Source organism: Vidua macroura, chromosome 7, assembly GCF_024509145.1.
Source record: "Vidua macroura isolate BioBank_ID:100142 chromosome 7, ASM2450914v1, whole genome shotgun sequence".
In the NCBI taxonomy this organism is placed as follows: Eukaryota; Metazoa; Chordata; class Aves; order Passeriformes; family Viduidae; genus Vidua; species Vidua macroura.
Genome location: NC_071577.1, coordinates 5425721 through 5448467, shown reverse-complemented (window position 1 = coordinate 5448467; position 22747 = coordinate 5425721). Strand labels below are relative to the sequence as shown.

General features: G+C 40.7%; 1 protein-coding gene across 2 annotated transcripts in view; it reads left to right on the top strand.

Annotated features, from left to right (window-relative positions):
* The window catches only part of SPAG16 (sperm associated antigen 16), a 361537-nt gene that overhangs the window by 155133 nt on the left and 183657 nt on the right, over positions 1 to 22747 (top strand). For both annotated transcript variants that reach the window (XM_053982332.1, XM_053982331.1), the window contains exon 11: positions 14507 to 14650. In XM_053982332.1, the coding sequence (XP_053838307.1) occupies positions 14507 to 14650 (144 nt within the window). The remainder of the gene's footprint in view (positions 1 to 14506; positions 14651 to 22747) is intronic.

Sequence of the window (22747 nt, the reverse complement as noted above, 5' to 3'; positions counted from 1 at the left end):
CCTGTGGGTGCTCCCTGAGCCATAACTCCTGGAATTTCTGTACCTCCAGTGGTTCCCTGCCTTTTTTTTTTTTTTTTTTTTTGGCTTGTGGTTAGCTAATTAATAATTTGAGTTAGTTATGGTGAGGGGATCTATGGAGATGTGAATTAATACTTGCTTTATATTAAAGAGCGACATGATTGATGTGCTAATTACACAGATACTTGTTCTCAATATTCTACTTTATTATATAGAAATATGAAGGCCAGCTGCAATAGCAAGCTCTGCTAATATATAAACACACACAATAACGAGGGCAAGATGAATGATTTTCCAGGTTCATAAAATGGCTCTTTTTTTTTCTTCACCATGCACAACTCGGGCAGCACCTGGAATATCTCCTCACTGGATAGGAGGGAACTGGGAATGGGGGCTCTTGAGTGCTGGGGTTAATGTCAGCTGCTCTCTGCACAAGTGGCAGAAGTACACAAGGCAGGAGTTAAGCTGAAGGATGTAATTAATCCTGCTGACATCAAAATAAATTGGTATAGTTCGATGTCCAGCTCTGCTTTGTGGGGCTAATTGTGTGTGTGAAGTTATGCACGTAACTTAAGCTTTTTGACTTCTTTACAGCCAGAACTTAAAGCACAATTCAGGATCATATTTAAAAGCAGCATAGTGATGGTCCATTTCTTTTTCTCTCTCAATTATCCATGTTCTTCCATATTTGCTCTTATTTGGAACACTAGCATTTGTAGAAAAAGCCCAAATACCTCTATTCTGCTTGTTATATGTGCAGGATTAAGTATTAAATAGAGCATTATAAAGCTCTGCTGTTTTATACACATGTACAAACATTATATCTGCTTTATTTATGATTTTTAAGAGGGATTTTAGGTGTGGTTTAACAGACTGACATATTTTGGTACAGCTGCCTTCTACATTTTCTTACTTGTAAAGTCTTAACAGCCAGAGTGTATTTATTTGTACAGGTTTGCAGGGGTAAAATAAACCAGACCAGATATATTTCAGAAGCTTTAAAAACAGTTTAAAGTAGATGTTTCTATAAATCCCTATTTTATTACTGGAAGTGCAGCTATTTCATGGAATGGGACATGGGGTATTGTTTCCTTTTTCCCTGCTGGAGGACACACATAGCTGAGCAGTGGCATTTACAGAGGGAGAATCAAGCACATTAAGCAACTGTTTGCACAGAGCTATATGCTGAAATACTAAGTCAGTCCAAATTCCCATGAACTTTAATGGTATTTTTTTTTCTTCTAAGCAATTCTCTGTACAAGCCTCATTAAATGAAGGAAGGATTTCTATTGATTACGTTAACTTTAACACCTGGCTGGGAGGATTCAAGTGTGAACACTGCAAAACTCTATCCGTGTTACATGCAAAGGAAAATGTCTTGGGATGTGGAGAAATCCCAAGCAGCCCTCTTGCTGGCCACTTTGGAGCTGGAATCAGAGGGTCAGAGAAAGGTTAGGGTTGGAGGTGACCTTAAAGATCATGAGTAAATGATTGTGGTGGATAAAAATGAGTGTGTTGGAGCAGACCTGGAGAGGAGCCAGTTCCAGGGCAGGTGCTGCACGTTAAAGGTGTGGCTGTGTGGCAACACAGCACCACAGTAACTGGTTCTTTTTCCAAGCCACGTAATTTTGCATAACCAAACCCTGGAGTTGTCTGGATGTTCTTTTGTATGTTTTTGGTGTGGCCTGTGGAAGAAAGGAGTTCAGTGTGCCCTTTGTGGTGTTATGAATTCCAGGGAGAGCTCAGGTGCCTCTCCCTGCGCTTTGGGAGCTGAGCAGGAGAACTCTGGTACCCCATGGACTGCCCCAGACTCTGCTTCAGCTCTCTGGGGACTTTGTGTCAGTGCTGTTGCCACAACAGCATACAGAGCTTAATCTGTTCATGCTGAGATTGCTGCCTTTTTAATTCCACATGGCAGGGGAGCAGACAAGGCTCCTTTTAGATGTCTACAGCTTTATAGAGTGGCTCTCTAAAACTCTGTGTTTCTGTCAAGTAGACATTATCATTTGTGATTAAAAAAAAAAAAAAAAACAAAACCCAAAGCCATAGATCTTTAAAAAAAAATAGAAAATGGATCCTATTAAAATTGGAGTTAATGTGATGTGAAGTATTTTGCCCAATTTGAGTAATTGATGGTAATAAAAATAGTCCACTTAATGGTGATTTAAATTCCTCTGTTTCTGCATCTGTAACATTAGAGTGGAATCTTGTCTGTTTTTCACTTTAAGCAATCTACTTTAAAGTACTTACATAGGAAGCATTATTTACTGCTTTTAGGATTGCCCTAAACTAATTTAAGATGTGCCTCATTAGTTTCTCCTACTCCATGGAATAAAAAATTACCATCATTGGTCTTTACAGTGCATTTTGCACTTCTGCAATTACCATATTGATGATTGTTTTTCCTGTGACAAACAGACTGTGGTGTTCTTTTGCACTCTCGACTTCCTAGCGGTTCTTAAATTTGGTCTGCAGTGTATATTGGTCAAATGTAAATGGTATTACACAGATGTTAAAATTAGAATGTGTGAGAGGGACATGTGCAGCTACACTTGATCAGCTGTTTTGGTAAAGCTGATTAAGGATTGGCTTTCAGGTTGCTGGGATTTAGTTAGTTGATAGGGATTATTTTTAGTAGTACAAAATATTCCAATAATTTGAGTTTAGAGGAACTTGGGCTTGTACTTAAAGAGTTAAAAAAAAAAAAAACCCAACAAACAACTTGTATGGTCTTTGTGGTGATATTAAGCAAGTGTCACACACAGAGGTACTGCTGTAAAGTTCACAGCTTAGTTATCACCTGTGCAGGTAATCAATGAGTATCCCAACATTTCATCCAGAGATTTCATCTCTGCAGCAGCTGTTGGAACCTTCCATCCCCAGTGACCAGATCCTGATCACTAAATAGCCACTCCTTGGCAAGACATGCAGCCATGCAGATGTGCTTACTCTAAAAAGGAAACTCTTATTTGAGCTGTGCTTCATGCCTGTGTTTCATCAGAACCAAATCTTGGAGGTCTGTCTGTCAGACTTTGCTGACTGATTGGTGCAAGCTGCGTTGCCCCAGTTCATCCACCACTTTCTCTAAGACATCATTAGCTTTTTACAGAGTAGATGGCATGATGACAACATTTCCTGTGAGTCTGGTCTCTCTCATGTCAAAAGTAAGCAGGCATCCCTCTCCTCATTCATAGTACTCTGGCATCTTAAATGAAGCACTAATGTTTAAATGTGTAAAAAACTTACTTCAGACATGTTAATCTCTGGGGTTTAGGTAGTATTTGGTCAGATTCTCAGAGGTAATCACTTTCTGTGGACTAGTATTTGTCTCCAGGCCAAAGTGTAGGAATATGGGCTTTTTCTCTTTCATGAACAGGCATGTGATGCACATGCAGTGGGACACAAAGTGGTCATGGCAGAATGAAACTGAGGTGTTTTCAGCTTTGTTGAGTCTCACACAGAATATGAGAAAAACACACATCTGTTTATAAATGAGCTCTACGTTTCTTTCCATGGGAGTAATGACTTGAAGTCTCTCAGCAATTTTGTCCCTCTTTTTCCTGCTCTAGAAGCAGGACTGTATTTTGCTCTAAAAGTCTGTATTTGTTGAGACTGATCTTTATCCCTCGCTATAGCCCAGTGTGAAGGGAATGAAGACTAATTTTTGGAAGCAGGATAAATGGCAACCCTTGAGGTTCATGTTGCTGTAACTTCACAATTGTGGGCATGGTTCTGTGGTTTTCATAAACATCATCTTTGCAGAAGTTCAGATGTTCAGCAAGACAACACCACCGAACAAAATGGTCATGGAGGGCTGGAAGGTCTTGGTACAGTGTGTTCCAGGAGGTTTAGGGAGCTCTGCCAGGGGAGGTTTAGGCTGGATGTTGGGAAGGGCTGGAGGGTCAGGCACTGGACAGGTTCCCCAGGGAATGATCACAACCCCACGGCTGCCAGAGCTCCAGAAGCATCTGGACAACGCTGTCAGGCACAGGGTGGGATTGTTGGGGTGTCCTGGACAGGGGTTCACTCCATAATCCTGGTGGGTTCCACCTCTGGATACTCTCTGATTCTTGGCTGACAGCAGCCAGCTGCTTATAGGCTAAATCCATGGCACAGCAGAACATTTAGGTTGTTGGGACTGTCATAAGATTTAGAAGCACTTTGGAACATAAATCTGTGGTCTATAAATGGCAGGAGGTGGTGCCAATGGCAGCAGAGAGTGAAAGTGCTAACAAAGGTTAAAAACTGAAATCTAGAATCCTGTCGTTTTAATTTGCATATGGCTCGGGAAAAGGCGTTTTATTCCAAATGTGCTTTGAATTGTAGCTTGCATGACTTTGAGTCTTCAGGGGTTTGTTTTGTAGATATCAGTAAGTCATGAAAAACATTACATTTTAAACAGAATGAAGACACCTTTCAGTTAACTCCTTTCAGAGAATTCCTGCAGCTAGGCTGTAAGGCTCCCATAGGTATCAGAGCAACTCATGAGTAGCAGCAGTCATTTTTATATGTAAGTGTTTTTATTATCCCAGACTCTTCAGTCAGGGTTCTTTAATGCATCTTTATAAAGGCTAGAACTACCTCACTTAAGCTTTTTTGGGTCTAGGAAGAGGTAAAGAATATGTAGCAACTGGCAGAGTCAACCATGAAGATTGTTCTGTGTGTGGCCAATGTTCATTACAAGGAATATTTTCAGGGCTTTGTCAAAATGTAAATCTCTAAGTAACAACACTTGGAATATGTCTTCAGCTTTTTTTCCCCCTCTGGGAGTGTCCCCCAAAATGAGTGTCTATTTCTTGTATTCCAACTTCTTTTTCTCTGTACATGCTGGAAGTTGAAGGAAATTCTGAGACCTATTTCTAGTTTTCATAAACGTATGTGGATCTGGGCCTCTCTAAGGTTGTTTTCCAGTTTTGAAGAGCTTTGCTTTCTACTTTCTTCCCTGCAATGCATAGGGACAGTAAATGGGGAAGAAAGATGGGAAAAGAATTTGCCAAATATTGTGTAGCAAACATTCTAGAAATTCCATGGTCTCCAAGGGCTTGGCTTTGCCCAAGAGGGTAATAATTTTCTGTGAGTGATTGTACATAATTCCATAGCAGAGCCAGGAACTGCAAACAGAAATATGACTTGACTCTCCTAAAACAGTGTTCAAATCTCACCAAACATTCAGAAATCCTTAACCTCATACTGCCTGTGAAGATTAATCCATAGGAATTCTGAGGAATATGGCGGAATATGGAAGAGTCAGTCTATAATTCTCTTCAGTCAGTGTTTTCTATGGATTTTTTCTCTGGTGTAGTAACTAGAGTTTAATATGCAGCTAGCCTGATTTTAAAGTAAAATTCTACAAAAATAAACCAGGATAATTAACTATCACAACAATTTAGCAGATGAAATGGCTTTTCCTATATTTAGGGTTTTAAAATGTATTGTGCTCCTTTCTAAAGGATGGGTTTTAATACAAACCAATGTAGTGGCTTGGGCCAGGAACTCTTGGTTGAACTCCACAGACTGCATTTCAGTTTGGGAATTTGCTTAGGAAATCAGTTCTGTTCAGTGTTTTCATTAGCAGTGAGGAGGATGGAATACAGAGTAGCTTATATAGTATGCAGATGACACCAAGCTGTGAGGATCTGAAAATGCTTTTCTGTATCAGATCAGAATTCAAAATAAACTTGGCAAATTGCAGAGATGGTCTGAAATCAAGAGGAAGCAAGATGAACTCAAATTAAGTGAAGTGCCACATGATATATTTAGGAAAAAGCACTTAGATGAACAAATTTGGGATAGGCAATACGTGTTAAGAGGAAAAACAGGTAACAAGGTCTACAGTACACTGTTGTTGCAAACTAAGGAAATTAATTCTGCAACGTGTGAAGAGGGATGCTGCGTCTGTAATGTTGGGTAATTACTCCAAATTAGGGCTGGTGAGGTCTGAGTTGGCATGCTGGATCCATGTTTGGTTATGACTTCTAAAAAGCCTCTGGAAAACTGCCTAGTTAAGACAATGTTAGTAACAACCATCTGATCTATAAAGATCTGAAGACAAAAGGGAGAGGAAAACTTTCTCCTTATTCCTGAGTGAAAAATTAAGGGAAAAATTTTGCTATTTGCACTCACAGTGATGAGGGTTGTGTTTTAAAAAACACTTTTTGAAGGCTGAACCCCAGAGAAAGCCACCTAGAGCTGTTGTAGAAGCTACTTTTCAAGGAGAAGTTATACAAATCTGTGCTGGGTGTACCTTCCTCAGCCCAAGGTGGACAAGGTGATGCCTTTCAGCACATGTGTCTGTAACTCTGTGTAGGAGATGAGAGTAGAATAAACAGCTTGAATTTTTTTTTTTTTTCTTGAAATGTCCTGGAAAAGTGGAATGGCTGCTTTTAGTGGGAAAGCTTTCCACCCCGTGGGGCAGACTCAGCACAGCCTTGTGGGGCTGCAGCTACTTGGAATCACGGGACTAGAGAATTTCTGAAGCCAAAATCCATTTCTGTCTCATACACATACACCTGGTTAGGAGATCACCAGAGGAAGAACACTATTCATAGCTGCTGAGTTTGCTTCTTTGTCCTAACTGTGAAGAAACTATTTATTTATTTTTCTTCCCACAAGAGTTTCCATTAATTCTGTTGATGGAAGCATTTTTCAGCATTACGATAGTGAAATAAAGCATAGAGCATTAAACCCTTCCCTGCCTCCAAAAGTGAGAAAGAAACACTGGCAGGAAACTGACCTTGAAAAGGTAATGTTTTGGTTTCTTATTACTTTAGAAATCTGAGTTAGTTTGATGCTCTAATTGCAAGTTATATTTTTATAAATTTTCCTTTATCAGCCTTGGTAATTTAACAGAATTTGCCAACTGGCAAGTTTCAAGTACTTTTTCTTCCAAACTCTTTTATACCACAACACTGCTCCTAATCATCTGTAAGAAAGCTGCCATGCAACAGAGGACTGGGAATTGCTAACAGTAATGATGGAAACCAATTCAAACCAGGCCACAGGTAAAAGCTTTTGTGAAAGCAATCTGCATCTTTTCAAGCTGGTCCAGCTAGAATAGCCTTTTAGAAAAGCAGTCTCTTTGATTCCAAAGGAAGCCCAGCCATTATCTCTCTGCCCAGCAAGTACCTAAGGCACAGGACAAAAAAGGGGGAAACAGGGATGTATTGAGTAGGGAAAGCGTTAGTCAAGTTTGCCAACATTGCCCTTCTCTTTCCTTTGCTGCCCATGGAGTGGTTCACAAGCAGAGGTGGGGTGAAAACCCACAGGGCACTTCCTTTGCCAAGCTTTGCCCATGGGCTGACCCTGTTTTCTGTGTCTCTGCCCTGCTGCTCTGGAGTTGTCCTGAGAGTGGCGATCCCTTCCGGAGCTGGCTTCCAGAGGCTGCAGATCCCAGCTAATCTCGTTACAGTGCTATTTTGGATGCTGTGATTTAATACTCCTTTCACTAAAAGAAGTGATGTAGCATTTTTCATGAAGGGATAGTAAACGGTGAGTGACGGGCAGTGTGAATCATGGCATAAATCATTTCAGGCACGGAAGTGCAGCTTTCACTCCAGAGGAAAGCTATTAGGAAAGGATGTCAATGTTTTAACTTTTTAATTGCATCTACTTGTTTGCTGCTACTCTCATTCTTTTTGCTTTTGGCTTAATTATTTCTCCCTAAAGTATGCTGCTTACCTAATAAGTTGACTAAGCTTGAAAAATTGATTCAAATACATATTAAATAAGAGCTTGTGAGCTACAGTTACCGTGAGCAGCTCCTGAGTTAGCTGGTTTCTTTAATAGCACCCTCAGTCTTACCAAAAATACCCCAACTATTTGATCTGTCTCTTGTTCTGTTCGCAGCTTTGTCAGCATCTAAACCTTATGACAATTTAAATAAATTTTAAAATCAAGCCAAGCCCCACCCCTAGATTTTGCACTGAAAATAAACAGTGGTTCCCTCTATGGAGGGAAGTGGTTTGTTCCTTGCCTGCTGCTCTGGTTTAAGGCAGGTTAGAAGGGAGCTGTTTCTCTAACGTGTCACAGCTGATGCTGTAGACTAAGTGATTTTCTTTTTTTCCTGTGGCCAGCAGTAATTATCAACAACCTTGTAAGCACAATCAAAGGAATGAATAAGTAAAGATTCTCTAAGGAGTAATTTAGATTCATGCCTGTTGTTATTTACAGACATTCTAGATAAAAAGCTTAATGTTAGGGTGCAGTGGTTTGCAGTACACAAGACTATAATGACATAAACACTTTGTACGTTATTACATAGCTTTGAGAAAAATCCTTTTGCCCTGATGTGGTTAAGGAGTCAATCTTAAACAGAATTATGGATGGTTTTAAGTCAATATGCTGTGAAATTGGCACTGCTCTTGGTACTGCCTAGTTCAGGAATATGCATGTGTCTTTAAAGGATGAGACCTCTGAAAACACATGTGGATCAACAACATAGTTTTGACTTTTTCTCAGATTTGATCCAGGGCCAAACTTTGTTGTTAAGAAGAAGATGATTTTATATTGGCACAGCATGTACACAGTCAGATCTAATGCAGTAAAACCTGGGTAAGTTACAACACTCTGTTAAATTGATGCATTTTGATAATTGCACGTGAAGTGGATAAACAGAAAGTGATCAGAGAACACCACAGAATGGATGTTCTGAATTTATCACAACTGTGTCTGTATCAGGGACTTAGAGTGATGTGTTTAATACAATTCTTTTTGGAGGCACTTCATATTGTAGGGAGAGTCCACTTCCTGAAGTTGTTTCTTTTTGAGAGGAGAACTGGGTGTGCCAAGTTAGAAAGTGTGTGAGTTTATTCCACTTCACAGGAATAAATATGTTTGCTGCTGGGAGTGAAGATTCTGTGTGCATGGGGACTAGAATAAGCACATAAACTCAACTGTGAATTATGAAGTTGCTTGGCCTCTAGAGATATAAGTTCAAGTCTCTGGAAAACTGTTTTCTCATTATTTTCTACGGTGTAGCAAGGTCTGCTGGCCAGTCTAGAAGGTTAACTTCACGTATGTCAAGATTCTAGCAAGTTTTCTCCCTCCCAAACCCTGAGTCATAGGAGCTTGGGAAGCTGCCAGGAGTTTCACCAGACAAGATAGGGGTTTTTAAGCATTGCTGTGACTGAGATCTATCACTGACTTCCAGATGGGCATTTACATAAATGAAACAAAAGATAGGAGCTTTGTGCTCTGAGTATTTTCCCCTTCTTATGATCTTTTATGGTTTTTTTTTCCTTTATCCTTTTTTTTTGTCTTTTTTAGCTCTTATTTTCTCTATTGAAAGCATTTTGCCCCTCTTCCATTTTGTCAAGAAAAGATGAATTTTAAGACCTCAAACAGGAATGCAAGCTATTCAGTTGCATAATAAAACACTGAATTAAATGTCAGGGTTATAATTATTACTGAAGAACACTGTCAGGTGAGATCAGGTAACTGAAGCCAAGATAAAAAAGGTGGTAGAAATGACTATATTAGAGAGATAATGTTCAAAGAAGACACGTTAAGATGAGTTGCAACAGGCAAAATGATTGATTAGGCTGTTGTGCTGTGTTTAGTTTGAATTTCTTGGCAGGTTAATCTTAGCTGAGAGCATTTCTCTGGCAGTTTGTGCCTTTTCCTTGGCCCGTGTGGCCGAGGGGCTCCGTGGGTCTGTGGGGCAGCGGCCGGAGCCGCCCCTGCTGCCCTCAGGATGCTGCTGCTCACCTTGGCTTCCCCCTTGGTTTCCCTCGTCCCCAGCCACCATCACGTAGGTAAGGAGGGAAAAAAGGGATGTGCTGCAGCAAGAGGGTGATCTCTGTGTTTTCTGTCGCTCCCTTTCCCCTCTGGAAGCAAAGGCATTCCCATGAATGCCGCTGGCACCCCTCAGCCCGCCGTGAGGGGAAAATGGGCCTTGCCTGGATGCGCTCTGTGCCCTGTGGGCCCTACTCGTTCACTTCACCCGGGTAAAGGTGTAGTGAGATCCTTGGAGCGTGGGGGTGAGGGAGCAGTGGCCATCCTGATGCCTGCAGAGGCTAGGCAGAGCTAAAGGAATAAAGCAGGGATTTATTAAAAGGCCTTCAAAGGATACACCTTGGGCAGCACAAAAGCCTGGCTGTGGCTCTGCTGTGCCCTGAGTCACGAGTTTTCACACGTTTATGAGTTTTGGTCCATTTCCATGTTGGGGTTAATTGTCCAATTCCAGCTCCAGGTTATGCAGTCCCATCCTCCCACTTTGCTCTCCTCAATTCACTGTTGTTTTACACTTTTTGGGCCTGAAGCTGTGACGGTGTCCTTGGTTCTCGGGCTGGAAAAGGATTGTTTTGTCTAACTAAACTGTGAGGAGAACTTGCTTAACACTTTATATGAACTTCAGAGTTATATACTAATGCAGTCCAAAATCTGGAAAATATGACAGCTAAAACTTAAGGCATCAATCCCCCAGCAGCTGTTCCTGGGCCCAAGCTGGTTGGCAGCGGCTGAGTGGCAACTCAGAGGTGAGTGGGAGCACCTTGGTGGCAGCTCAGAGGTGGGAAAACGTGGTTAGGTTGTGCAGTTCCCACATCCATTGCCACAGGAACTGTTCCTAATGCTCTGGTTAATTTGTCCTTTGTCTCAGCACAACTGGCTCACATCCAGCAAAATCAGGCCTGGAATAAAATTTCAGCTTTTACAGACTCTGTAGATTTTGAGGGTGCAGTCCAGCAATATAACAAAGTATGTGCATGTGAACAATATCACTGCCTTCAGTAGGGCTGTTGATGCCCTCTTATTTATATATATTTGGTCTTGTCTGAGGCTGTAACCAGTATCCATCCTCTGGAATTCAGTGCATGTCATGTCCTTGCCTTCAAAACCCGCCTTGATGGCAGAGAAAGAAATATCAACTATCTCCCAACAGTTTCCACTATAAAACCAAGATTTTTCAGCTAGTTGTAACTTCACCTAAATCTAGCTGCTTAGCCCAAAATTTCCTGTGCTAGGTATGGTGAGCAAGGCTGATTTTTTTCTGTAAGGAAATATTGGCTGAAATCTTTCTGTCGCTAGGAAAAATGCATTTGAGGGTTTTTTTTTTAATCTTGCAGGAACTCTGCTGCTGTCATATTTTAGAGCAGGAAATGCAGCAGAAGAGCTTTCTGATCTGAAAGAAGCTACTGGCATTAACAAGAAACCTCTTTGCCAGTACCCAGGAATGCAAATAAATTTGATCAAATCATGAAGTTCTAAAAATTAGGTATCACAAGCAATATTCAGCACAATGCTGTATCAGAATTTGGCAGCTGAATGCTGTCTATATTGAGAACATATTTTTCTGTATAAATCCTGTATGTGAAACCATAGAAAACTGGATTTTGTCCTTGTTTCTGCCACAGAGAAACTGGGTGAGGCTGGATAAGTCACTAAGGAGTACTAAGCTGGTCATTAATTTTGCATTTTTCATTCTCTCAGTGCCTAATTTTGAGACAATTTAGGTGAGGTTTTTATTTCACATCCAAGCAGGGTCAGTTTTGTGTGTGGAATAACCAGTCCCTCTCTAACCATGATGGAACCCATGTACCTGGGTAATACCTGAGGGTGTGCTGAGAGCTGGGAGAACAGGCTGGTCATGGTACATCGGTTCCAGTGTTTCAGAAAGCCTGGTGCCAGCAAGTTTTCCTCCACGTGGATCTGAGATCTGCCCTCCCTCAAGTTGGTGGCTGAATTAAACCCCCAGCTGATGTTCCTCAGGCAGCTCTGGGTGCAGCACTTTTTGACCTGAAGGTTGATTTTGTGTGATGTGGTCAAGTGTGGAACATCCTGAGACTGAAAGTATTTTGCATGTGAAGAAACTGTATTTTTATTTATGGCTCAGTCAAAATAAATTAAAATAATCGACGATTGTTTTGAAAGCAAATTACTGGGAGTACTATATATCTACCATGGCAAGTGCTGAAGAGATGAGAATGTCTTATAATGCCAGAGTGAGTTGTGTAAACAAGGGTATTTATATACTCAACAGCAGCAAATCTCCGAGAGGGCTTTTTGTTGGGTTTGTTTTTTCCCTTGGCTGAGTCTCCACTGATCCCACTTTATCCCAAAGGAGGAGGAGGAGGAGAAAACTAATGTTCCTATCACACATGTTCCATTATTGATTTCCATTCCAATCCACCCAAAGTCTTCTGTGCTGGAAATAATTAGACCCTGTGAACAGAGATGAAGCAAAAATCTATACAATGCTGGATTGCCAGAAATGAAGACAAGGGTGCCTAATTAATGCTGCATATAGAATGCATTTTGGATGAATGGGCTTCCCTTTCTCAGAAGCAGCTCAACAGCAGTTGTGTCACAAATTTGCTGTTAATTAAATGGTGTTCACTGTGTGCCTGTAAAAATGGCATAGACGAAGAAAAACATTGGACAGCAGCAGCATTTTACAAAAGCTCTGCAATTTAAAGGAAAGACTGTGAAAAACAAATTTGCAGCCTTTGTACAGACAGCAAGATATTTTCTTCCGTATGAAATTCACTTCATGGATTTTCCCAAAGCTCCATAGGAATGTCTGGTCACTGCAGAAGTTTGAGCATTTCAGGAGCTGGACTTGGAAGTGTGTTGGGAGGGTTTGAGGGTAGGCAAAATGTTCCTGGGAGCTGAGGCAGGATGGGTGAGAGCACAGCTGCAGCTTGGCCAGGGCGTAAGGATTGTTCAGGAGGAGTCAGGGTCTAGAGGAAGGCACCAGGTAAAATTTTCTCTGCATGAAAGGTGACCTGAAAGTGATCTAAGGCTGTATAACGCAGCTTGGAAACTGAGAAGGGAGATCTTTAGGAAGAATGTAAGAGCTGATGGAAAGGCTTCGCAACAGCCCCCACTAAGAGCAGAAATATCTGGAGGGGATCTGAAGTGTCTGAAGCAGGTTAAGAGAAAAATGTCAGCTGTGTGCACATGCAGATAGCAGCAGTGGGGTTGTTGGTGCTTCAGAGGTCTCTGTAATAGAGGGATTCTGGGACAGCTCTTCTCGTCCTGTAATTTGCAGGCCACTGGTGCCTTCTCTCAGCCTTTAATTCTCTCCTTTTATCTCTATTCCCCCCTTGCTCTTCTAGATATCTGTTGTGGCCAATCTGAGTGATACAACTGCTCTCTGTGCATCTCTGGAGAATTTAAATAGCATCATTCCCTCCTTCTCTTTTTCCTTATAAATGCAGAGGAAGTTTATCCTCTTTAGGAGAAGATAGAAAGCAATTTTTTCTAAGAAACTGGAGAATGAGTAAATCTCAGACTCCTTGCTCGAGCAGATGAATTCAACTGATGAGTCTGTAGGAATCTTCCTAGGCTGGACATTAAACTGCAAGAATAGATGTTTTCTGATGAAATTCTAGGTGACATAAATATATTTTTAGCATGGATTTGATAGAGAGAATTATTTTTCCCAGTATAGTCGATGCTGTGGTTCTGGTTAGGAATTTTATGAAATAATTTGAGTGCAGGAGCAAGGTACTAATAAAAAAAGAGATTTTTATGACATTGTGCCTTCTAAGTCCTCTCTTTTCTTCCCATTTGGGTGCTTGGCATTGTCTCTCTCTCCTCTCATTCTGCTTTAATAAGAGCTTTTCTCTCCGACCTGTCGGCCCTGATGCACAGCTGAAATAGGTGCACACACAGGTTCTGATTCTTTCCCCATTATTGCAGTTTGATTCTGAACTCCAGATTTAATCTGTCTAAATAAGCTACTCCTGGGACTCAAGTCAACTGCTAGAACTTTTTGATGTTCAACAAATAGTAAGGCATTACAATGATTTAAATCAAATAACCAAATCCATGTGAAATACACTACTTGTTATCTTTCCAACAGATTGATTTTCTTCCCTGGATCCATTTTAAGCTGCACTGCAGTTGCTAAATCAAAAATAAACTGAGTTTTCAGTCTATGGGCATGTTAAGTGTATGATTTCCATTACATCGCAGCGTGCTACATATTAAAAATGAAAACATGGAACACATTTTGAGTACAGAATTGAAATGAATTTTCTGACCTAGTCCCTGTGAATGGGTTCTAAAGTGCTGGCAAGGACTGTAGCTCCTGGACTGTAATTATCATTTGAGCTACTTCACAGTGGTAGGAGACTTTACACCTGTGGGCACAAGTGGGGACAGCTGACATCGGTGCTTTTTGAAATTATTTTGGACAAGTGGGAATGTTAATCATGTTGATGCAGCTTCTAACCCTCTTGCATGTTTGTTGGAGCGTAATCTAACAAAGTATTTCAAACCATTGTTTGAGTGTTAAGTGGAACTTCAAGAGAGTGAGAAAACAATTCTGGTTTTACAGAAATCAGTCCTGTTCTTTTTTCTTCAGCAGCAGCTCATCTCCACAGCATGTATTTTGAATTCTCATGAGCTTAGAAAGCATCACTATTTGCTCAGTCCATCCAGAATCAGACTCCTGGGCCTCTTGCCCTGAGTTAAATGGATCTCATATATTTCACATAAAATGGAACTGGTACAGAACATAACCTGCCTTTCTTTTCTCCTGCAGCTTGGCTTTACACCCCCGGAAGAACATCGTGCTCACGGGCGGCGATGACCGCCTGTGGAAGACGTGGGGCTTCCCTGACGGGAACATCCTCCTGACAGGGGAAGGTCACACGGATTGGCTCTCAGGCTGCTGCTTCAGGCCCAGGTCAGTGCCCACAGCCCCTGAGCTGGCCCTGCTCCCTCCTGGAGCTCCCCCCTTCACTGGCCTGCTTTGCTGCCTCTCTGTTCTCAGGGGGACCCTGCGCTCTCTGCTGAATTCCCAAACACGTAGATAAAATGTTCCTCTGCCTTTCACAGTGTTGACTTAAGACTGATTGCTTTTGGTATTTTGTACATCTTAAACTCTGTCCCCATTGCAGTGCACATAACAAGGAGTAATAAGCTTTTCAAGTCTTGCTGTATTCATTTTCTCCCTGTTCATGCACTATGGCAAACACAGTCCTATTATTAATAATACTGAAAAGTTGACTACTTGTATTATGCATTATTTGTCATATGACTAAGAATATTTGGGTTTACCTAGAGAATATGAGCTTTCCTGTTCTTTCATCTTATGGATTTGAAGCTGAATTAATAAATGAAAGTGACCGTGGAAAATACAAATTAAATATTTAAGTTACAAGGGTCATGGAAATAGGGCAAACATGAAGTAGATTTTTTCATCTTTCTGTTGAAAAATAGGACACCATTACTCTCAAAACTAAAATGCATTTGATAAGGCTGTGCTTGTATATGTTGAAATTGCTTTGCATCAGATTTGTGAGGCAGCATTTAAATAGAGTTCTTTACTGTTAATATAATAAAGGTCTGCCAGGCTATTCACCTGAGGCTTGGTTATACAAGGAGCATTATTAAGCCTTCAACTTTGTATTTTCATTGTGTTGATTTTATGAAGCAATATTAGCTCTCTTCTTCATGAGGAGGAAATGTATCCTATTTAATTCCATGGTTCCTCCTGATTTCTGAGTTTGTAATGAGCTACCAAAGGCACACATAGTCCTCAAAACACAAGAAAATCCCCTCCTTTTCAAAACCTCAGGAACCAGGAGTCACACTTTCTGGGATGAATTAAACATGTACTTACTCTTCTCATGCATCACTTTCTCCTAAGAAAAACAGGCTTTTTCTTAAGATGCTTGTGTTTTCACCATGTTCTCTTTTTCATGTGTATCCTTAGAAATAATTACATTTAAAAGAAGAGGATAATATTTAACTTATAATTGCATATAATACAGGAGGAGAGAAATGGAAGCTTCAGCTTCTTGTTTTAAGGTGGTAGGAAAATTTATCTATCGTTGCATGACAGATTTCAGAGTTTGTGAGTGCTGGACATAGTTTAAACTTGCAGATAAACAGAATGCTGCCTTTTCCTCTTACCTGTTGTGAATATAAAATTTAGCACAGGTAAAGAATAAGAAGAACATGTTATCATTTATGAAGCTGCTGGCCATACTAATCAGATTTCGATAATGCATTGTTACCATGACACCCGCTGACTCAGAGACTCAAAGCTATTTTCTCATTAGTCTTTGACCAGAATACAGTCCTTTCAATAGGCTTTCCTATTTCTCATTCAATTATTGAAATTAAAATGAGTTGAGGTACATCATTATTCTCTTGCAGTATAAATTGACTCCTGCTGAATGCTCTGGAGTGATTCAAAAGCAGTGCTGTTAAAATATTGTCTTCTGTTACTGCATAAAATACATAATGTGGCAGAATACATTTAATCATATTTTAATTTTTAATTTTTTTTTTTTAGATAGGAAACTTTTATATATCTGTTTTTCTCAGAAATAAATCCAATTAAGTAAAAATGAAGAGTTCTAATAGATTTTTTTTTTCTTTTTCTGGAATTAAATGTAGATAACTTCTAGTTTTGTTCCCAGTTTAAAGATTTGAAATTATGTTCATCCCAGAAGTGGAAAAGAAAAATATTTTTGTTCCACTGGGCTATTAAATGGTGACCTGTGCAGAACTTCCATAGTTCCGTAGTCTTTCCTGTTTGTCCTCTGTGAGATCACTTCTCCTTTGTGTTTCTTCTCTGTCTGTAAAATCGGGTTTAGAACAACCTCCACCTCTGGTGTGAGAAGTGTTCTGTGTGCAGCCACATGAGTCTGCTGTCAGATCACCCGGTACAGCATCCTGCAATAACCCACACCCTGACACAATGGCTCTAATGATTTGAGGAGAGCTGTGATGGGCATTTAACTGATGCTTCTGCACATACAAATGACTTAAAATCCCAGAAATCTGGGAGTTTATGTGCTCACAGAGTATTACTTGAGCAAGGGTCCTTTTCCTGGTTGCCTTTGTGCCACCACTGTGTAAATAGGGGTAAAGCTGCCAGTATTGCAGGTGGCTGGGAAGATCTAGAGACTTGAAGCTAAAGTGCTGTTGGGTTTATATATCCTCAGTGTCTCCAAGAGCCAAGAGAGAAGTGGCTCTAGGAAGTAGCAATGCCAAGGTAAAGGTGTGTTTTGGGCTCTGGACCAGGCTTTAGAGAAATGAGGATTGTCCTTAGGAGCTTTCCCAGGACTGATGTACCACAGTGTCCTTAAGAATCATCACAGAGCCTTAGGGGCAAAGAGTTGTTGGATAGAGGAATCTTCCCCCCCACGCCCCCACTGACAGTGGGGGGAAGATTCCCACAGTGATTTTGTGCTGAAAACCACCTGTCTTTCACTTGTGATCAAAGCAGGGTGAAGTGAGACTGTGCTGAGGCTCCACAGCTGCTGCTGTGTCGCTCCTGGGTCAGCACAAAGGGTCTGGGTGCCCCATGAGTTCTCCCTGCAGTGGCTTCCAGGACAGGAGATGAAGGGCAGCAGCCTGGCTTTGTGCATGTGAGGAGAGCAGAGCACCTCTCTGCAGATCTGAGAGTAAAGCATTGCCTTAAGCTTTTAAAATAAAAGTTAAACTTCAAACAGGTCCTGTCATCTGCAGCGTGCAGCAGCTGGGAGGAGAACAGTGCTTCCTTCTTTGAAACTCAGGTGACACCTAGTCAAACTTCAAAAAAAAACCAGTGTTTTTACTCTGGTCTGGCTGAACACTGCAGATGAATTGGCTGTTTCAAGCTTCTGTCACCGCTGAAAAATTTAATGTTTTTCAGTTTGCCTTTTCTAGATGTGAAGGAATGAGGGAGTGAAAATGTCTCCTGTCAGTCATACACAGGGGCTTTGTGGTAAGAATCTGGAGAGCTGGGAGAGCTGTGTAGTGCACCTGTGGGTGCCAGGTGACTCAAATATTTGAAATAGCAAACAAAAATCTCCATCTTCTGCCAGTTTCCAGAATAAGTTGAGGATGTTAATGCTGTACCTCTAAGGACCATACTCTAATTACACAGAGATATTTCATGGCATGTACTAGATTTATTTATCTTTGTTACTAACCTTCCTGGGTGACTAAAGAATCAAGCTCTGCACCATAGCAGAGATGTGTGTTAATGTCTGATAAAATCCCAGTGAACAGTAAAATACTGTATTCTTGCCCTGCATGTGGGTTAGTATAATATGTAATGTCCTTAATACATTCATAAATATTAATCAAGTCAACTCTTCTAAAATGTTTGTAGCCCTTTTCATGCAAACATTGTCTGGTTCTGTGGAATACAATGAATTTCTGAATTGAAGTACAAACTGTAAGTTCTTGAAGCTATTTAAAACTTACATTGAAAGCTGTCAGGTGTCAAGTCCTTTGTAATGTCCTGTTCCCCTAAGAAAGAAGCAGAGTTTTTTGTGTTCCTCAGTTACTGAGGAAAGAAATCAAAACTGTTATCAATTTATTATTATTATATAAAAATTGCTACAGCACTTACTTTTACCTGCGTGGATTTTCTGTAAATTCTATTGCTATTGGAAAACCTGAAGGCAGTTAATGCCTTCTTGGTAATTAATAAAAAAATTAAAGAAAACATAGAATAAGTATGTTCATGCAGCAAACATTCAAATAAAGGCATGTAATGTTTGATACCCTAAAAGAAGGGTGTCCCTAATGAGGGGAGGCAAGAGAAAGATGAAAGAACAGCCCGTGTTCTTCCAGAGCAGAGGCAGCTGTGGGTGGTATTTCTCAAAGCTGGAGGAGCTGATGTTACTCAGATGGAAACCCGTGCATGGATAGAGGAGAAAGACAACCCTGTAGAGAGAGAATTAGCAGAATATATGGAGGATGGGTGTGAGGAATTGGAGAGAGATTGAATGAGCTGTGGAGGGAATGCAACTCCAGGTGGGCTTGAACTCACACAAGAAGCTTTTAGGAGAATTCTGTAGCACATGGGAGCAGGCTCTGGGTAGCTGAGCACTGTAGTGGCCTCTCAAGACCAAAATGTTGCTGACAATCCAGAGTGGGGAAAAAGAACCAGGGTAATGATATTTGCCCAAAGTTTTTAAGAGCGGTGTCTGATAAATATGAAATTGTGTATGTAAGACTCTATCAGAGTGGAAGTTACAAAAATTCTCAGAAAATTTTCTTATAAAATCCTCTTAAAAAGCAAATTCCTAAGCAGAATTGAAGTCAGAATAAACTTTGAAAGTGAAATTAATTCCTACTCAGGTAAGCCCCTAATTTTATTTTTTACATTATTTTAATTTCTTTTTTTATCTTATCATTTGTGAAGAAGCTATCCAGAAATGACTTTGTGTGGGAAAAGGATAGACTGAAAAGCCCAGCAGAACAGTAATGGAGGGAGGGAGGGTGTGGAGAAACCTCTGAGGAGTGATGGGAGCAAGGGCCAAAATTCAGGAGGGAGGGCAGTCCCAGTAAGGAGAGGCAGCTGGGTTTGATCCAGCCAGGCTCAGATGTTCTGAGGCAGAAGGCACAGGCTGACACTGCTCCTTGCTCCCTGCATCTCACAGGACTCGGTGCTTGGAGGGAAACATTGAGGAGCAAAAATCAGACTTGACAGCTTGGCAGGTCCAGGCAGCACTTGTGAATTTCTCAGTGGACATGCCTTTGTAGTTTGAGAGCCCAGAGTGCTTTGATTATCAAGGTGAATTACAAGGTGTGCTGCTTTATTCATTTCCCACCTCTGCTGCTCTTGGCTCCCCACAGACTGTGCTGCTGAGGAGTGTCCCAGTCCTGGGAGCTGCTGATGCATCAATCCACACCAATCTTCTTGACAATCATAATATCCTCAGGTATCAGTGTGTGGTGAGAAACATCTGCAGGGTATGAAGAGAGTCACACAAAATCTGGCACTAAAGATAAATGTCTGCTTTCTTAGTTACAAATTGCAAATATCTTTTAAATAGCAGAGATGGTGTAAGGCCCACAAAGTCTCAGCAAATGAAAAGCACTCGATGACATACAGAGAAGAGTAGGTTCTTTAGTCACAGTAGCAAGATAATTTAAAACATTCCACTAACATCAAATATATTTCTCCTTGTACTTTAATAATTCCTAATGCCATTCTTCGATTCATTTTTATTTCTATGAAAAGAAGCAGGAATTATCTATTATGCCATTTTGTTTAATGTACTGGCTTCCAAGATTTGATGCTGTAGTTATTTGGTGAAACTAGGGGGACTTACAGAACAAACAGTCACTGCTGAAGTTATGATTCCAGGATCTACAAGATATTGCTACAATCTAATGTTTGTTTGTTTTAATGAAATGCAGCAGCATTTGTCTGCATGGAAACTGTAATTTAACATTAAGCAGTGGGATTTGACTATGCTACTGCAGACTCTTTCTTAGAAGAGATCTTCACATATTCTTTTGGGCTCTGCAAAAAGTCTGTACCCAGGAAGAAATTACGAGGGGTTTGGAGTCAGTGATTTTAAGTGTTGGTTTTTATCACCCATCCTTCAGAGCCACTGCCCAGGCTGGGGCAGCAGTCACACCAAGGTGACACTGTACATGTAAGCCAGCAGAACCAAAGGAAGCTCCTGGAGATGTTGAAACAGGAACAGGCTGGAAATTCAGCTTCATCAGGGACCGTTTCAAACCCCGTTATGGAATATTTTCAGCAGAGATATGCTCAGGGACCCTCCTGTTTGTCGTGCTTCAGATTGCTTTTCCAGTGGTGTTAAGGGTTGTGTACACTTTTGTGGGATTACTGCCCAATCCCACAACATTTACCCAGGCCCTGGACCTCCCAGATAATTCCCTGTGCAGGCACTGTATGGCTCTGCAATGCACTTCCAGCTGCTCAGGTACTTCTAGAGGAGTCGAGTCCTGAGCACGAGCTGCCCAGGTGGGCAGGAGATGTGCAGCACATCCCAGGGATATGTTCTGTCTGCACTTTCAGGGAACTGCTGGGTTCATGATCAGTCAGAATTTAGATTACATTAAGGTTCCATTAATTGCACCTTTGAGCTGGAGAGCGAGGAACTGAAGCAAGGCAGAACTGGCCCTGGTGGGAGAGGCTGCTCAGGAGCTGCTGTGCACACCTGGGAGCCAGGGAGGAGGAGGAGGAGGGGAATGTCAGCTTCACACTCCTGCCTGGCCACTGAGGCAGCCAGAGCAACAGTCCTCCCAGGGAAGGGATTTGGAGATTACTGGTAATAAAAGGTCTATGGACAGTGAGCTACAGAACACTTTCTCTGCTGGCTTTGGAGCTGTCACTGCTGAGTTTCACACTATACATTAAACAAGGCTGAGACTTGAAAGCCACCAACTCCCCTCCAAGCATTAACATAAAAAAGAGTTGTAAGACTCAGGTTAATCACAAAGGTCTCTGTTGGCTATCAATGGAACAGAATTATTTTGACTTGTGCTTTGAAATAGTCTTTAAAACCTAATTCAGGTCTCACTGCAGAAACAGATGGGTTTTATTTATCCTTTTACTACTATTGATAGCTATGAAAGAAACATGAGATAGTCTGTATGTTCTACTTAGGACTTTTGAACACTTATTTAATGAAAAGGCATAATGATTTAATTTTTTAGAGGATGTTGAATTCCTGCATAGTTCAATAAAGCCTTTAGTTACCAGATTACATATTAAATTTGCCAGTGGTAAGAAACTTCTTTTGAGTGGCACGATTAATTTTCAGTCATCTAACTGGCTTTATGTAACGCATCATATTTAGCAGTCGAGATATCTGTTAAAGTGTTTTATCAAACTGAGCTAATACAGGAGTCAAAAGAAAAAAAAGTTGTATTCATGTATTCTGCAAGGAAAAAAACTATTTCAGAAGTCTTTCATTCAGCTCCCCAGTGTACAGTATTCACTGTGTGCTTGGTGTTTTCAAGTATAGCAAAATTTTAATTTCAAAAGTAGCTTTATTTGTTTTAAAATCTTTTATAAGCTTCATATTTTTTATACAAGAAAATAGTTTTAACATAACATCATTCTCTCTCAAGCTTACAAAGCCTACTATTTTTACCTCACAAACATCTGTGGGTGGGCATTAGATTTCCTTTGGGATTCTCAATCTCATTATTTTTATCAATAAAAAGCCTCTGCTGGACAAAGGAATAAATCACATATAAATGAAATATGAGAGATTACATGAGAAGCTCAGCTTTTGCTTAGTCTAACCCAATATTTTTGGCCAAACGTCTCAATGTCAAAGGCTTTATAAGTATTCTACAGGATCAGTCTGGCAAAGAGAAATCAATAACCAGGTAATGGATTTGATTAAAATTTTTCCCCTTCCACCCACTCCCACAAGCCAAATGTTTCTACCCATACTAATCTCTTCTGGCACGTGGAACTGTTGGTTATTCTCTGTGGGCTTTTGAGATGTAAATATATACATAAAGTATGTTTTCATTTCAAAAAGCTCTGTAAACTGGTGATCTATTTCAAGAAAAATCTGAATCTCATTTGTATCTCATTTTTATTTTCTTTAGAGAGCTCAGTTCTGCAACGGACCAGTAACAATTGTAACTTTGTACAGATTTAGATCCTGATTTGTTGTTCAATAGTTGACTTTTTTTCTGCTATTCCTTCCATGCTGAGGGGAATTTCCTCACACTGGCCAGGGTTCTTAGCAGATGTCCAAACTTCTGGAGATTTCTTTGTTGCCAAATCCTCAGTTGTCTACTTTACCCCAGTGCTTCTCATCTTCTGTCTCTGAGGTGGTTGTAGTGGCAGCCCACGTGCCATGGGGAAGGTTTGCCTTCAGAAACATTCATAATTAGGCCATTAATGTTCTCCAAGGATGTTACCTCTGCTTTAAAGAAGTAGTTTTCCCTGTCAATAAAAAGACCAAAGAATGGTCCTATTGCATGGAACCTGAAGAGTCTATCATTATATTGATTTTGCAAAGCAAACAGTGTGCAATTCCATAGTGTGGTT